Below are 17645 nucleotides of genomic sequence, written 5' to 3' on the forward strand. Positions count from 1 at the left end.
TTGATAATTCTAAAGAGAAGAGGTAAGTGTTTGGATCTCTCTTTGGCCTCGGCATTCTGTTAAACTAAATAAATAATGAAACTATTTGAAACTAAAAAAAGAATCTGATAGAAATTTTTCAGTGCATTTATTAAGCTCGAAGCACCAGTACTTTTGCTATTAAAATGATAAACTTTAGAGTTAATGATATTATAGTATAAACTTACTCTTACTAAGGCTTTTGCACATTACCATAGTTCATTGGTTCTAAACAGGTATTTTTAGTAAGCATCGACCCCTTATTAAATGGGATAGATTTCTTTATTTTAATTAAATTTATAGGTGTTCTAATATTTAAAATGTGTGTGTGTGTGTGTGTGTGTGTGTGTGTGTGTGTGTGAAATAAAGGAAGTGACATTAATGTAACATTTAAAGTGACCTTTGGTAGTTTCCTTAGCATAACAAATATTTTGTTTTTGTTTAGCTTCCATGTTGTGGCCTCAAAGGGGAGTCTTGAGTGTTTGAATGCCATCCTTATACATGGAGTTGATATTACAACCAGCGACACTGCAGGTAAGTTTGCTTCTGTAGTTAATTGCAAAACATAAACCAAATACAAACATTGTCCACTGCTAATATTTTTACCCAGCCCTAAATGTGATTTAAAAAGAGATGTCCTCAATTTTCTGTTTTTAAATACTTGAAAAAGAGTTTACTTCTGAGATATTGTGGGAGTGGTTGGTCAAGTATAGGGAATTTAGGAGAAAGGATTGCTTTACTGACGAGCAGTTGGAGACCTGAATTCTAGTGCAGGTCCTAGTAATGTTACAGGATCCTAAAATCTCAGATTTTGGAGAACCATTAGGGGCCATTTAGTTTATATTCATGAGTCATTTCTATTGTGAGGTCATTTGGCATTTGGTTGGCCGTTTCTTGTGGTGGAGAACCAACTGCCTCATAACAACATTATCATCAATGACGACAGTAATAACAAGAATAGCTGACATGTGTATAACATTTAATAGCTATTCTTCTAAGCACTTTACCTACTCATTTTATCCCCACATCAACCCAGTGAGATTCTGAGGCCCTGAGCTGTTAAGTAACTTGACCCAAGGCCCTTCAGTAGCTAATTTGCAGTCAGAATCTGTATTCTTAACCTTTATGACTCATAAGGAAGTCATTCTGTACCTAGCTATATTTATTAAAAAATCATTTTTTAATAGAGAATCAAAATATTTTTCTCACTTAGTTTTCTGCTTACACTTTTTCATACATTTGTCCTTTAAAATCTTTCAACAGAAGTTTGTACATCAAAGGTAGACCTTTGAGTATTTGAATATAGCTATCTCTTGTTTCATGAGAGTGCTAGTTTTCTATCAGTATAAACATTCTCACTTCTCTGGGACTGTTGACAGCTTACTTCTTTGTAGTTCTACTTTGTTTTTCTGTTAAATATAGGAGTTGACCCAAAACTGAAAAGTTTTTGTTTTTATAAATTTTTATCCTGTGATTCCATGAATGGGCAAATTTATGTTAATGAGCTTTAGACCTAAAGTTTCCTTGATTTTTTGCTGCCATATCTCAAGTGGCTGGATTTGGTATTTTCTTAGCCCTGACCTGACATTTTTCTGTGACTCGGTTTCTGTAGCATTTTGTTGAACACCGGGTACTGTTGCCACTGTGCCTAACCCTACCATCTCCACTTCATGCTCTTACTTTACATATACATAAGTTATTTTAGCCACTTTTCACAATGTGGAATGTTTGTAGGACACTTGTCTCTGAACAGGAGCAAATTGAAATTTGAAATGATCACATCTGATTTACTTGTGATTAGAGGATGTTTGGGTGTGATTGAATATATTGTATCTACCTCTTGAAAGACCTTAAAGACCTGGACTCAGTATATTTTGTTTTGCAGCCTGGTTAGTCAGCTACACGGAAGTGACCAGAGAGTTGAAAGCCAATTTACTTAACCATCCAAGATGAATAAAACATAAATTACTTTTCTAGCAAAAAGGTCTACTTATAAAATCAAATTATGGTGTTTTTGGTTTTGTTTTTTTCTGACAGGGTTTAGCTCTGTCACTTAGGCAGAGTGTGGTGGCATGATCATGACTACCGTAGCCTTGACCTCCTATGCTCAAGTGATCCTCTGACCTCAGCCTCCTGAGTAACTGGGACTATAGGCATGCTCCACCACACCTGACTAATTTTTGTATGTTTTGTAGAGATGGGGTTTCACTGTGTTGCCCGGGCTGGTCTCAAACTCCCAGGATCAAGCAATCCACCTGCCTAGGCCTCTCAAAGTGCTGGGATTACAGATGTGAGCCACTGTGTCCTGTCCCCAAATTAAATTTTTATAAGTTTGTGGCCAGGTGTGGTGTCTCATGCCTGTAATCCTAGCACTTTGGGAGGCCAAAGCAGCAGGATTCCTTGAGGCCAGGGATTCAAGACCTGCCTGGGCAATACAGTGAGACCCTGTCTCTACACAAAATAAAAGTGAGCTGTGGATGGTGGCACGAGCCTATAGTCTTAGCTGCCCTGGAGGCTGAGCTGTGAGGATCGCTTGAGCCCAGGCATTTGAGGCTGCATTGAGCTGTTAGGCTGCACTCTAGCCTGCACGACAGAGTGAAACCTTGTCTCTAAAAAATAAACTGAAAAGCAGTTTGTGAGATTAGAGGGAAATTAAGAGCATTAAATGTTAGAAGTTGGAATAGTCTGGTGAAATCCTTATATCTTTCACCATCCAAGAGGTGTTTGTATAAAGAAATATAACTAGGAAAAATAGTGTTTGGAGGTAGGAAGTTAGTTCTCTAAAAGTTACCTTTTCTAGTATTCAGAATTAACCTTTCAGATTATCTGGTAACGTCTACCCCTTTTGGGATTTCCTTTAAAATGCACATTTTATACACATTATATTTGAACAAGTTGTCTGGTTTTCAGAGATACAATATCATAATAAACTGAATTTTAGCTGAAGCATGAAAATCAGTTAAGGAATACCCTTTCTATGACTTACACTTTTAACTTTCTCAGTTTTCAGTGTCCACACTGCCTATTTGGAAATGTTACATGAAATCTCAGTATTTCTTTCTCTCTCTTTTTTCCTCATTGTCTTTCTCTCCCTTCCCTTTTCTCTGTGCCAGTATATAATTACCTACTGTGTTTTAGGTACTATTCTACATGCTGGGCATATAGTGGTGAATACAACAAAGCTCCTGCTTGTTACAGATTTGTATAATTAATTTTTCTTTCTACCTTCATTGTTTTGGTATGTATATTATCTCTTATTAAAATATCTAACTAGATGAAACATCTTTGGAAACTTAAAATATATTTACAGATTAAATATCTTGTCAATTAGTTTTGGAAGAAACTAATTATATTTCTTTAAAAATCCTCAATTAACATATGAAGAAGATAATCTTTCATATGTATTTTAAATTATTTATTTTATAGGGAGAAATGCTCTTCACCTGGCTGCTAAGTATGGACATGCGTTGTGTCTGCAAAAACTTCTACAGGTAGTGGAAGTGGTTAATACTTTAGCTTTATTATTTTGACTACAAATCATAGATGAGTTTTTAATGTGTTTTTGGAATTCGAGATCAAAGAGGATATTAAACTAACTTTGAGTATGAGCTTACATATTTTTTTCCATCATTTGTGAAGGAATGTGGACAATAAAGAACAGAAACTCTGAGGGAAGCGAATTGCATAACTCGGGTATTAAAAATAAATAACAAAGGCTTGACCTTCCTGTTGACATTAGCTGAAGGTTGGAATTTTCTGTTGTCTAGACTATCATGTAAGATAAAGTCATACAACATAGGATCTGTATATTTCTATACAAACATAGATAATTTACACTACATAATATTGTTACATTTTTAATCAGGTAACCACAAAATTCTAACTAGTTGGCTAAATTAAAGTTTCCATCAAAGATTTTAGTCATACACTTTTATAAACATATTTGTCATGAAGTTTCATGGCAAAGCTCACTTGCTTTTCTGATTCAGTAGCTCAAGTTTTAATTCTTGGAGAAAAAAAACCCCAAACAATACATATTTTCCTGTATTTCATGCCATTCATTATAATGTACCATATGTTTCCTGTTTGGTGAAATATTGTTAATTTAGTTATATAATGTTACTGTATTTGTTCCATGTCAAAATATTTAATGGATTGTCTGATAGTCTTTAGCTTCTTTGATAAGTGGAATGTTTTAAGATTAAATAACAGCTGTTCATCTGAGTCTGAATATCTAATTTTAAAATGAAACTTTCCTAGGTTACTAAGTTTTCTATATTTTAACAGTACAATTGTCCCACTGAACATGCAGACTTGCAGGGAAGAACTGCACTTCATGATGCAGGTAAGCAGACGTCTCCCTTGAATACAAATATTTGTTAAGATATCTAGTCATTAGAATTAATTTCAGGGTTTTAACACATAGATATTTGTATAATTCATGGAGAAAAAGAATATTAAAAAGCTGTATGCACAAATTTGAAATTTATTAGGTTATACGGCTTAAAAAGATTTAGTCAATATTTACAGGCCAGTTTGCTAGGTACTAAAGATACAAAGATAGATAAACTATAATCTTACTCACAAGGAGCTCCAAGCTGTGTATGTGTGTGTGTATGTGTGTGTGTGTGAGTGAGAGAGAGAGAGAGAGAGAGAGAGAAAGAGAGAGGGAGAGAGAGAAACTGTGTGTGTGTATGTGTTTGTGTGTTTCTTATCTTTGGGAATTGGAGAAATGGGAAGAAGACTTTCCTTAAACTATGTTTAAACCTCTTTTTTCTCATTTGTAAAATGAAGTTAATATTGCTACTGCAATATGTAGTATTAATAAGTATAATCAAATCATAAGTAGTGCCTGGCACATAATAATTTCTTAATTAATAGTAGTGGTAGTTGTTTTCTTTTAGAGATGTCAGTGCTGAATTTCATATCACTGTGAATGTGCTGTATCTTAAAAGAGATTTATGCTGATAATTTTTAGAGATTTTATTATATTTGTGTGTCTGAATTTATTTGCATTATTCTTAAGGTGTCTTAAAGAATGTACTTTGAAAAAAGTGATATATTTAGGTAGTTTTAGAATGTAAGATATCCTTACCTCTTGCTAAGTCTGGTATTCCTACATTTAACTCTAAGGTCAAAGGAAAAAAAGTCTACCTTTTCATGTATATGGAATATACGCAGTAGTTTAAGGTGATTTGCATTAAAGACATACCATACTTCAAATTTCCTTCAAATTTTTATACCTTAATTTAAAAAATTTTTGCTTTTTAAGTTTTATGTGCTTTTATGATAATTTCTCAGACAATGCATTTCTTTTTTTTAAATATAGAATGGTATTACTGTATTTGCAAAGCATTTTTTCATTATCATTTGAGCCTCACAATGACCCCTGTGAGTTAACTGTATATTTTATTCTCTCTGCTGTTAAAACTGGTACAACTTGACCAGTTGAAAACTTAGTATTGGTTAATTAGATGCATTAGCTAGGATGGAGACTAAGTGGCTATAACAAAAGAACTCCAATATCAGCTGCTTATTAAAAAATTGTTGAGTGATATATGTTGACAGGTGACTCAGTGTCATTTTTAAACTGTATTCTTTCTATCTTGTTTCTCCACTTACCTCTGGGTATCTTCCTTAACTACAAGGTTGAAGCAGAGTTGTGGTCATAGCTGTGTTCTAGCTAATAGGAAGGAGAGGGAGAGAGCATAGAGGAATACATCCCCAAAATCTAGAGGTCAGACTTAGAAGTAGTAGATTATTCTCCATTCATATTCTACTATAGGAGCAAAATCAGTTGGCTGTATTTATCTGCAGGGGAGGCTCAGAAATATATATACTCACTAGGTGACTAGTCATATTCCACCTACTGTATAGTAAGAGAAGAAGAGAACAAATTTTGCTAAAATATTTCATTTTCTACTATAATTCAACCCTCTGGCCTTCCAAGTATCTCCAAAGCTCCTACTTCCCACACACTCCTAAAGGAGAGGATATGACATATAAACCACCTCATTTACTTCACCAAGCTCAAATTCTAGGATTTCTAGGTGATAGGCAGTTTTCTCTTTTTGGCTCTGAAGTGGCTCTTTATGGTCTCGTAATTTGTAAACTCTCAAATTTATTATGGTTTACATTTTAAAATTCTCATTTATAATTGGACCAAAAGGGTTACTAATTTTACAGTTCCTGAATTAATGTGTTCAGGTTCAGTTTATCTTTTTCTTAAGGCTGATTGTACATTTTATGTAAAAGATTTGCTGGATTAGAGGTGAGAAGTGAAAATTTCCTTAATTTTCTTATGTTTTGTTTAATTCTATTGTTTCACCAAGAAAAAAAAGAATGCTTACTTCATCAGTACTTTTTGTGCTTATAATTTATGTCAACTCATAAGACTTAAAAAATTCATGGGGATTGTAAACATAATCCTATTTTATGAATTTAACAATAATTTTTCCTAATATAAACCATAGTATTAGTCAAAGAAGCATAATGTGATTTTATAATTATTAGCAAAAGACCTTACTTTGCATAATTAAAGTTGGACATTGCAATCTCTGCTTTTATGAGAAATATGAATTATATGATTCATACTTTACTTACTGTGACTGTTCTATAAAAAAATGGATATGATCTTTAAAAAAACTGAGCCAACACTTCAAGGATCAAGTCAGTTATAGCCATGTTTAAAAATATACTGTAAGTACAAAATTTAACTTTGATTTTTATTATCTGTGCTTATCCTTAGAATAGTACTGTATTCTTGTCTTCTGCAAGGTTGACATTATTCCTTGGTCCTAATAAATTATAGACAATTTATAATATGATCTTGTCTAATCCATTTTCAGATGAAAAATTGATGTTTTTAATGCTAAAGTAAGAGTGAAGGATGTGAAGCTTGGTAGTTTAGGAACTGAAGAACTTATTTACCTAGAACAACACCATGTGTCTTACCAACAGATGTTCACCATTTATCATTTTCCTTTGTTCCTTAAAGCAATGGCAGATTGTCCTTCTAGCATACAGCTGCTTTGTGACCATGGGGCCTCCGTGAATGCCAAAGATGTAGTAAGTTAGTTTATGTTTATTCTCATTTCAACTCATGTATTCTAACTTTTACATTTTGGGAGATCTGTTGTCTTAATGCTGTTTTATTTTTCCTGTTGCTTAGGATGGGCGGACACCACTTGTTCTGGCTACTCAGATGTGTAGGCCAACAATATGTCAACTGCTGATAGATAGAGGAGCGGATGTTAATTCCAGAGACAAACAAAACAGGTAATTCTTTTATCATGGCTCCCCAGATACCAGCTGGATACACAGGGGTGGAAAGGCCAAGTCAAAGTCGCAGCTCTGTTCTCCCGCTTGGCCCTTCTTTCCCCTGGGTTCTCCCCTTCCTTGGCTTGCTTTTACTTGGAATTAACATCTACTTCTCAGTTTTCTTCAGAGTCTGCTGAAGAAAGAAGGAGAGGGAAATAGAGAAAATGACAGGGTAAATGTGGGAAAAAAAGCAGTGATTAGGCTCTATATTTGGGTCAAAGAACTGAAGGAAAGAGGAATTATATCTCAAGTGTTTTAAGCTTAAAAAACTCTTTAATGAAATGGGTGCAAATAAGATACATGGGAGAAGAATTTAAAAATTACATCTATGGTTACTTCTTCATTAGTGAATCTTTTTTCTTGGGTGTTCTGGAACTTAACATGTTTCAGTATAGATTTTCTCAAGGTGTTTTTTTCTTCTTACTCTGCCAGGGTACAGTGCCATCTTCTCTGAACCTGTCCATTTCTGTAATGCAAGGTTCCTTGGTTTATTTTTGCTTCTGTAGTTGATATTATTTTAGTTGATATGCTGTAATAATTTCTACCCAGAATTCTCTGTATCTCTGTCTGTAGGTCTAATATATCGTAGTGCTTGCTGTATTACAATACTGATGTTTATGGTCACAAAGTATCTGAAATACACCCCCTCCTTTTAATTCAAGTATTGCAATAAATTAAACTAAAATTTCTGGGATTTTTGTAGTTAATTACTAGTAAAATTGTTGGTTTCTTTTGGCTTAGTTTTATTCTTCCAAGCATGTATTCTATTGTTTGTAGTTCATTAAAATTATAAAAGTATAAAAATTAGTCTTTGTCAGATTGTATAGCTGTAATTGTTTACACATCTCAAAGGAGGAAATTTTTAAGCAGTTAAATCATGTGATTAAGAGAGTGGCTTTTTAATATTACTTTGTTTTTATGGATACTATAATCAGATTCCAAGCATGATGAAGAAAATTGGATATTAAAATTAAATTTTATGGCCAGGCGCGGTGGCTTATGCCTGTGATCCTGGCACTTTGGGAGCCTAAGGTGGGCGGATCACTTGAAGTCAGGAGTTCAAGACCAGCCTGGCCAACATGACACAACCACATCTCTACCAAAAATATAAAAATTAGCCAGGTGTGGTGGTGCGCACCTGTAATCCCAGCTACTCAAGAGGCTGAGGCAGGAGAATTGCTGGAACCCAGGAAGCAGAGGTTGCAGTGAGCTGAGGTTGTGCCACTGCAGTCTAACCTGGGCAACAGAGTGAGATTCTGTCTCAAAAAAAAAAAAAAGAGAGAGAGAGAAAATAATAATAAAATTAAATTTTAGGGTCAGAGAGGGATATTCTGGTTGATCTACATATAATGTTTTGTATTTTTTATAGCTCTTATATTTTTTAAAGCACTTTATCTATGTTTTTTCATTGGGAGTTCACAAAAAGCCAATGAGGCAGGGAAGTGTATATTGTATAGACTAAAAAGCAGATAGTTTTAAACATAATTTATAACCCCAGTTTCTAATACTTTATATTCAAGGCTTCTTTTTTTCTTGTTTTATATTTTGCATTTTTTAAGTAACAAAAACTTTGTTAATGCTTGTTTTGTACAGAATTTTTTATCAGCAACTGTAAGAGAGTTGGGGAACAAGGCAGGAATATGAGAAACACAGAATACGTAGTGGAGAAAAGGCAAGAGTCAGTTTCCTTAAGAAATCCAATGTTCACAGTTGAAGACTGAGTTAGATATAGGATATGCAATTTCATTTCATTATGGGTTGATTAGCTCAACCCTAAAAAAATAGAGGATTAGACAACATAATTTCTCGGGTCCTTCTAGATTTTCATGACAATTTAATTATTTTGTTGTGTGATTAGTATTTGCTGAGGTACTGTGAGATGTTTGAGTGCCATTGGTTCTATTGCAGCAGAATAAAGCGGTGATTCATGTTGCATGGGGTTAGTTGTAGTCTGAAGATGTGAAGGTCTTCAGGTAGAAGAATCAAGGTTCTTCTAAGTAGGAACATCAGGAATGGAATCTGATACTACTCTTGGAGGAGAAGGGATTCATAGGTTTGCATGATGTGGTTCAGTTCATGAAGAGACTGGAACAGTTGGGTTTTGAGCACATGGGTGACAGTATTAGTTGTGGACAATTTTTTGTGGTGATTATTTACCTATAGGACATTGAAGAAGTGGAATAAATGAGGTTTGTTTGGTAGTAGAAGTAATTAAAATATATAAGGAGATAGAATATTTTAGCTTTGCAAATTAAGACAGAAAGCAGATGTTTTTATAAATGCAATGAACTTTAAAGTAAAATCTATATCTGTAACAGGCATGACTTCTTAAAGTAGTGTCTATTCTTTAAGAAGGGAGCCTCTGGCAGAATATGTCTGCAATATTTCCTTGGATTTTTCTCAGTCTTTTGCTCTTCATTTTTCCATTTTTCCATTTAGAACTGCCCTCATGCTAGGTTGCGAGTATGGTTGCAGAGATGCAGTAGAAGTCTTAATTAAAAATGGTGCTGATATAAGCTTGCTGGATGCCCTTGGCCATGATAGTTCTTACTATGCAAGAATTGGTGACAATCTGGACATTCTAACCTTGTTGAAGACTGCATCGGAAAATACCAACAAAGGTATCAGCAGTTTTCTGTGACTAGAAAAGTCCACGTTAACCAAGAGCCACTTTCTAAAGACTTAGGTAGCAGAACTACAGTTTATAAGAAGCAAAGCGTTACTTACTGATAAACAGTGTTGGTTCATCTCCCTCTATAACATGGAAATTTATTGATTTATTTTTTTTGATGAAGAGGGGTAAAGCTCCTAACTTTTATACTTACAAAGTTTTAAAGAAAGAATCATTGTTTAAACGTGTATATAAAATATTCAGCTAATATTTATCAAATGCCTATGCCATGATTTTTATGTTTTTTCAAAACAGGAAAATACAGAAAAGCACAATGAATAAAGTTAGTCACTCATTGCCACTAAGGAACCTCTCTTAACATTTTGAGAAATCTTCTAGTCGTTTCCCATAAAATTGAATGCACCTGTAAATCTGAGTTGCAGCTTACTTTTTTATGTAACGTATCTTGAAGGCCTTTTCCTCATAAATATTTTTTCTGTAGTATGATTTTTATTGGTGTATAAGATTCCATTTATTTAAGTTTCATTTAATAAATGAAATTTTCTACATGTAGTGTTTAAGCTATTTATAATTATTCATTAGTATGCAAAGGTTGTGACTGTCCTTACGCATAAATATTTTAGTATATTTTTATTACCCTTTAGTGTCAGTTCCTAGAAATTGAATCACTGAATTTCAGGACATGCACATTTCATTAAGCTTTTGATCTATGTTGACAAATTGCCTTTCAATTTAGGAGCTTTTTAAATTCCTCCCCCTCCTTTTCTTTTTTAGAGATGGGGTCTGTCTTTGTTGCCCAGGCTAGAGTACAGTAGTGCCATCATAGCTCACTATTGCCTTAAACTCCTGGGCTCAAGCTTTCTTCCTGCCTCAGCCTCTTGAGTAGTTGGGACTGCAGGCATGCACCACCATGCCCAGCTATTTTTTTATATTTTTTTTGTAGAGATGGGGTCTTGCCATGTTGCCCAGGCTGGTCTTGAACTCCTAGCCTCAAGTGATCCTCCTGCCTCAGCCTCCCAAAGTGCCGGGATTACAGGTGTAAGCCACCATACCCAGCCTAAATAAATTTTCCGTTTTTTACCTGCCTCCCCTCCTTAGTTTTTAATGTTACCTACTTGAATGTTGTTATAAAAAACTTGCTAATTTGGTAGGCAAAAATGAGATTTCATTATTGTTTTAAGCATACGTTTTGGAAATAAAACAAAAAAGTTGTAAGCTCTAGAAGAAACTTTCAAGTTTATTTCTTTAATATTGACTCAATTGTAGTTAGGGAATGCACATCTACCCCCAGTTGACCTACCATTTTGTTGTTTCTCTTTTTCTCTCTTTAAATCTTAGGGAGAGAACTTTGGAAGAAAGTCCCATCTTTGCAACAGGTATATCTTAATTTTTAATTTTTAAAAATTGTATGTATTGTACAGTTTAAGTAAAGGGCTTAGAGAAACTAGTTAATTATTATGTATAGCTCTTCTGAGTTTAAATGTATTCTATCCCTCTTCTCAGTTAATCAAGCCCTTGTAGATTCTGGGTATTTAGATCATGAGGTCCTATTAAGATATTGCCACTTAGCTTGAGACACAGTAGATCTCAATTTCAATGAAGGTACCCAGTGGGAAAGAAATAGCCTCCAGATGGGGCCATGAGCATTCAACTCTTTCAAGTATGAGACACTATAACTTGTTAAATGATGAACTTTAGCTTGGTAAATCATAGACAGTTTCCCCCTAGTTTCTCTTAATAACAGAGCAAAATATTTACTCTTATGGGAAAATTCTTTCAGTGTAATAAAAATGAAGAAAATAGAGTTTTAAACGGATTATATATTGTGATTTCAATGCCACTGTTAGCATTTTTATTTCTTCAGTCTTTTTTTCTCTGTGTGTTTAATTAAGGACTTTACAAAATAACAACACATGAAATAATTCATGCTTTGCACTATTTTTATTATTAAAGTACTATTTAACCCTGTTTTGATGTCCCATTTTGTGAAATGTCTTATGCTTTCTACTAATCTATTTGTGTTAAGTGGGGTTGGTTTACAGCACTATGGCTCTAAAGCTAGTGTAGGCAGCTTTCCTCTCCTGCTGGCTGTTCCCTTCCAGGCTTTTCTCTAGTGAGAGGAACCTAAGCACTTGCAAACCCTGAAGAGAAAGTAATCAGGTACTTTGAGCAATTCTGATCATCCTGTGTCATTTTTCTACCTCTCACCTGAATCTGAAAGTTACATTAAAATTTTTTGTTACTTTAAGTTCTGGGATACATGTGCTGAATGTGCAGGTTTGTTACATAGATATACATGTGCCATGGTGGTTTGTGCACCTATCACGAAAGTTACATTAAAGCTTGTTTTGCTTTTCAATCCATCTGAATTAATATGTTCATGCATGGGTCATGTCTGTTGATACTTTTCCATCTGGAGCATCTCTTCCAACCTTCTCCTCTGTGCCTCATATAACCTAAGTGTAAGTAGAGTGAAAAAAATGTACACTACTATGTCTGTACTAGCTGTCTCACACAGAACCAGAGAAAAATGATTTCTGAAATATATAGATATTTAAAAAGAATTATTGAATATTAATATGGGAACAGTGCTGTGCTCAGTGCCTTAGGAAATATTGAAGTGAATACAAGGAGTTAATATTCTACTAGGAACAGAATGACACTGCTTCTAATTACTGCGTTTCCAGCATTTATTGAATAAAGTTGTTAAAAATATGTGGAAAATAGGATTTCTTATACTAAGGCACATGTAATCTCTTTTATCAAGTATAGTTGCAAATGTAAGACTCAATTGTTTGTGTTCCACAGATAGCTGTTGAACACTTACAACATGGCAACTACCATTCTAGGGGCTGGGGATACTGTAGTGTACAAAGTCTCTGTCCTTAGGGAACTCCCAGCTTAGTGAGAGATGAAAAATAAGCAAAGGAATATTTAGTATCATAGCAGATGCTATGAAGAAAAACAAAAGACAATTAAGGGATGAAGAAGGAGTGGGTGGAGGTCTGTGGGAGAAGCCTCACAGGCCAAGGGAAGGGCAGGTGCCCAGCCCCTGATGAGGGAGCAGGTTAGACATGTCCATGGGGCAGCAGCAGACAAGTGTGACAGGAGCGATGTGCCTATCGTGGAGGGAGCAGAAGAGACTGCTTAAGTAACAAAGTACTACTAGATTAAGAAGGGCTTTGTATGTTAAAGACTTTGGATATGTATCCACAAATAACCACCAGATGGCAGAAGGCAGGATATGTGTGTACCCCAATGAGTGGTGCATGTGATCAGATCACTGCTAAGTGGAGCCAGAGGTGCAAGAGAGGTTCTTGTAGTGTGCTCATAACGAGACTTGTCAGGAAGGTGGATCTTTAATTAAGGATGGGGGTTGAGACAGTATGTCTGAGCTGGAATATAGTGGAGGCAGTAGGTGAGGATTCTGAAGTGAAGGCTGGGAATGAAAGTGGTATGATCAGGTGAGCTGTGAGATCAGATTCCACTTGAAGAGCAGCCCTTTGGTAGAAGGAATGAGGCTACAAACATAAGGCCAAACTGTGGATATAGAATATTTTTTAAATGGGACTTGTTCCTCTAGTTCTAGGTCCAGACTCACTCGAATGATAGTTTAAAAACGTGATCAAGCAAAACTAAACAAATAATATAAAACATGAAAAAATTAGCTTGAAGAATTGAAGTAATAGGTTTTTTTTTTTAGTAATCAGAAAGGAAGAAAGAAATAGCTTTCTGCATTAGTTATTGTAGATATTTAAAGATCATTTGTGGTTTTTTTTTTAAAGGGGGGTTATTTGTTCTCGTTTAATAATCATGTTGTGTTTTTGTTAAAGCAAATCTCTAAGCTGGAATAAAGTTACAAAGCAGTAAGTTACAAAAACAGAACATATACCCAACCAAGTTGTTTAGAGACCTTTTTATGTAGCTTGGATCAGAAGACTATCTCTTCCTTACCATACCTCTTGATATTTTATTTAGGCGGTGCTCAGAGAAGTAAATAATTTCTGTATTGTCTTTCAAAATTAATAGACTTCCCCTTCTGCCTCCTTTGTTTTTAAAATTCTTTTAGGAATTTTAGGAATAGTTTGCAATGCAGTGCTTTATAGCCCAACTTTTGTTAGGAGTTTATTACAAATTCTCCTTTTTAAAATTTTGTGACTTTAGTTAAAATAAATCCTTACTAATAAATATTTTAAAATTTGTTATTATTTAGTATTTTTAAGTAAATTATACTTGATTTGTTTAAAACATAGCCTTAAAGGTGCTTTCCATTTTGGGGTTTTAAATAGAAATACTGCCACCTTGTGTTTTGTGCAGCAAAATTTAATGTTGGATAAACTGAAAATCACTAATTGGGTATATTGCCAGTTGAGGAAAATACATTTTTCTGTATTCTCACACTTGTTTTCCTGTGTTTCCTTATGTTTTACCAAAGCGAAATTTGACACACATGCAAGATGAAGTAAATGTGAAGTCATATCAGAGGGAGCATCAAAATATTCAGGTAAAAAGAAAAAAATACGGTATCTTCCTTTAAAAAGAATTCCAGTATTTGTAGTGGGATTGAGAGAGAAGAGAGGAAGCAAGAGAGTGGGTGAAATGAGTGGGACAAAAAAGGGAAGCTTGTTAAAATTGTTTGTGGTTCTCTTTTTTTTCCCCCTAATCTCTCTCTTTTTTTTTTTTTTTTTTTTTTGAGAGAGTCTCACTCTGTCCCCCAGGCTGGAGTGCAATGGTGTGGTCTTGGCTCACTGCAACCTCCACCTCCTGGGACCACATGATTCTCCCGTCTCACCCTCCCGAGTAGCTGGGACCATAGGCATGTGCCACCACACTCGGCTAGTTTTTGCATTATTAGTAGAGACGGGTTTTTACTGTGTTGGCAAAGCTGATCTCAAACTCCTAACCTCCTCATCCGCCCGCCTCAGCCTCCCAGAGTGCTGGGATTACAGACTTGAGCCACTGCACCCAGCTGATGCCTAATCTCTTCTTAAAGAATTGACTTTTGTTGTCAATGTTTGGGTCTAGTATTATAAAATTAAATTATATAACATGAAGTATGGTGTAGGAAGTATTGTTTTGATATATATTAGAAGAAGCAACTTTATATAACTATTTGATTTTAAATGTGTCTGTTTTGTGATATAAACCATACATTTGTGTTTATTTAGGAAAATTATATCAATAAAAATGATTAATGTCAATTAAATTTGAATTTTTTTCTTAAAGTATTTTCTATTTTGATTAAGAAAAATAATTTTATTTAACTACATAGTACTTTTTACCTTTATATTAGTCAAAGTTTTCAAAAAATATGCAGATTATTTTAGAGGAAGAACCCATAATTAGTTTATTTTATGACTGAAACACCATTAAATGATAAATTGAATAGCTATTTTAAATATAATAAAGCAAAAGCATTTTATTTGGGTTTTCTTAGTTTACTATGCAGTGTAAGAAAATGAACTATGTCCTTAAATTGGAGACTTTATCTTTTACCAGAGCACTGAAAATGATGATTAGTTCGTCAAAAACATTAAAAGAGTCTCATAAACTTGGGAGGCCTTAAGCAAAAGTTAAAATGGCATATTCTTTTGCTCTTTACTATATCTAAGTGCTTTTCTTTATTGGAATGATGATGATTTTCCCTCTTGTAGTCTATACTCATATTTATTAGCTATCATAGGATAGTAACTTTCTATTTTTGATCTGTAGATTTTAAATCATTGGAATATCATTGAAATTATTGTATCTTTGTACATAGTGTTTTACGTATGTATGTACCTGTATGTGATAGTTAACTGCTTTTAAAAATGTCTTCTATAAGAATTTGCTCTTTTAAGATTGGCGTGGCACTTTGTTTTTATTATTTAAGGGGTTGGAGATTGAAAATGAAGATTTGAAAGAGAGATTGAGAAAAATGCAGCAAGAACAAAGAATACTTTTGGATAAAGTCAATGGTTTACAGTTACAACTGAATGAGGTAAATAAATCTGCATAATAAAAAAATCAAAAAACGGTCTTACTGCATCATCAATAGCAAATTGTTAATGACTGTGTTAAAGAAGGTAAAATTAGGTTATTGCACTTCAGAGGAGTTAAATCTTACTGAGGACAAGGCTTTTTACATGAAATTTAAAATTTAAAATTTAAAGTAGCACAAGTAAGGGCAGTATAAAGAATGTTCAGGGAAGTGAAGAGAGATCATTGCGGGCAGCTGCGTCTGAGGGGGCACTTCCTGTGGGAGATGATACTTCTGTTGAATTTTGAAGGAAGTAAGAGGGAATCAGAGGGCATGCCAGAGAACATTGTGATGAGCAAAATCACAGAAGCAGTGACCTGTAATATATTCCTTGTTGTATAAAAAATTGGAAATATAAGAAATATTTATAAATCATTCTTTTTAGAGGGAAAGTAGAATATATATGAAATCTAGTGTATCAGTTCACTCTTTAAATATACATTTTATTAGATACAGGACATCACAGGTGAAATCTTATGTGATACTTACATTTCAGAAGTAAGAAGTAAATGCGTGATTTTTACAGCTGTGTCCTTGTGATTCTAATTTTCTGTATCACTTTAATATCTTGCTATCTGTGTTAGATTTTCCTAAAATTGAACCTATGCAAAAGCAAAAGGCTGAACTATAGTTAGGGCCATGGGATTGGAGAGGAAAGAGTAGAGAGGAGATATGAGGAGGAAGAACAAGTAGAACTTGGTGGCTGATAGGTTCTCAAGAGAATCAAAAGTGCTTCTGAACCTGGATAGCGAGAAGAATGAATGACAACTCATACAATAGAATTGGTAGTACATAATTTTCTTCTCATATCCTTGGCCCCAATCTTAAAGACACGAGCCAGTCTTTTATTTAAAAGATCTTTGCCAAGTTTATGCCTTTTAAAATAAGCTTTTAAGAATTAAAATATTTTGTGTTCTTTTTAAATTTAGGAAGTTATGGTTGCTGATGATCTGGAAAGTGAGGTAGGATGACATTTTATTTTAAAGCTATAAAAATGTTTTATGAATTGAAGATGATTAGTAGTAAAGGTTTAAGTCCCGAATTGAGATAGAGACCAGGATTCTATTTGTAGTTTATTATTTAAAGGGAAATTGAAAATCTATACATGACTAAAAAAGGATGTTTTGAATATAGTGGTATAGATTATTGTAGGCATTTTGTTGTTATTGCCTCTGAAAATCTTACCTTCTATGAAACTTGTCTTGAAAATAATGTAAAATTCTAAATATAAAGAAAATGTCTGAAAACATTAAGATTGAAAACAAACACCAGAGGTTTGACTTTTTCATGATTTTGTTTATAGATATTTTGTGTTTCATTGATATATTTGTAGAAATTATCAACTCTACTAGTAGTTAAAATTCACCAGGTTGGAGAATTCATTAACTCCAGTCCTCAATGTAATTCCAATTCATGTTTTCTAAAACACATTTTTAACCCAGTTTCAACCACAGGGTGATTTTACTCTATTTACTCTGTTCATTTCAGAGAGAAAAACTGAAGTCCCTTTTGGCAGCTAAAGAAAAGCAACATGAAGAAAGCTTAAGAACCATTGAGGCTCTGAAAAATAGATTTAAATATTTTGAGGTATAGAAAGGTTAAATTATTTCCTATAATTCACAATGGGTAATGGTAAGGGGCTTGGCATCAGACTTG

At 34.1% G+C, this 17645-nt stretch overlaps 1 protein-coding gene across 2 annotated transcripts in view; it reads left to right on the plus strand.

Moving 5' to 3' along the window:
* Positions 1-17645, plus strand: part of UACA (uveal autoantigen with coiled-coil domains and ankyrin repeats) — a 48109-nt gene that overhangs the window by 13796 nt on the left and 16668 nt on the right. Inside the window, exons 3-13 of one of the 2 annotated variants that reach the window (XM_003929679.4) lie at positions 464-552; positions 3445-3509; positions 4306-4363; positions 7016-7086; positions 7190-7296; positions 9778-9959; positions 11309-11346; positions 14406-14474; positions 15843-15950; positions 16919-16951; positions 17478-17576. In XM_003929679.4, the coding sequence (XP_003929728.1) occupies positions 464-552; positions 3445-3509; positions 4306-4363; positions 7016-7086; positions 7190-7296; positions 9778-9959; positions 11309-11346; positions 14406-14474; positions 15843-15950; positions 16919-16951; positions 17478-17576 (919 nt within the window). Of the gene's footprint in view, positions 1-463; positions 553-3444; positions 3510-4305; positions 4364-7015; positions 7087-7189; positions 7297-9777; positions 9960-11308; positions 11347-14405; positions 14475-15842; positions 15951-16918; positions 16952-17477; positions 17577-17645 lie in introns of those variants that run through there. The other variant, XM_074392735.1, reaches the window with a different exon arrangement.

Source organism: Saimiri boliviensis, chromosome 2, assembly GCF_048565385.1.
Source record: "Saimiri boliviensis isolate mSaiBol1 chromosome 2, mSaiBol1.pri, whole genome shotgun sequence".
NCBI classification, from domain to species: Eukaryota; Metazoa; Chordata; class Mammalia; order Primates; family Cebidae; genus Saimiri; species Saimiri boliviensis.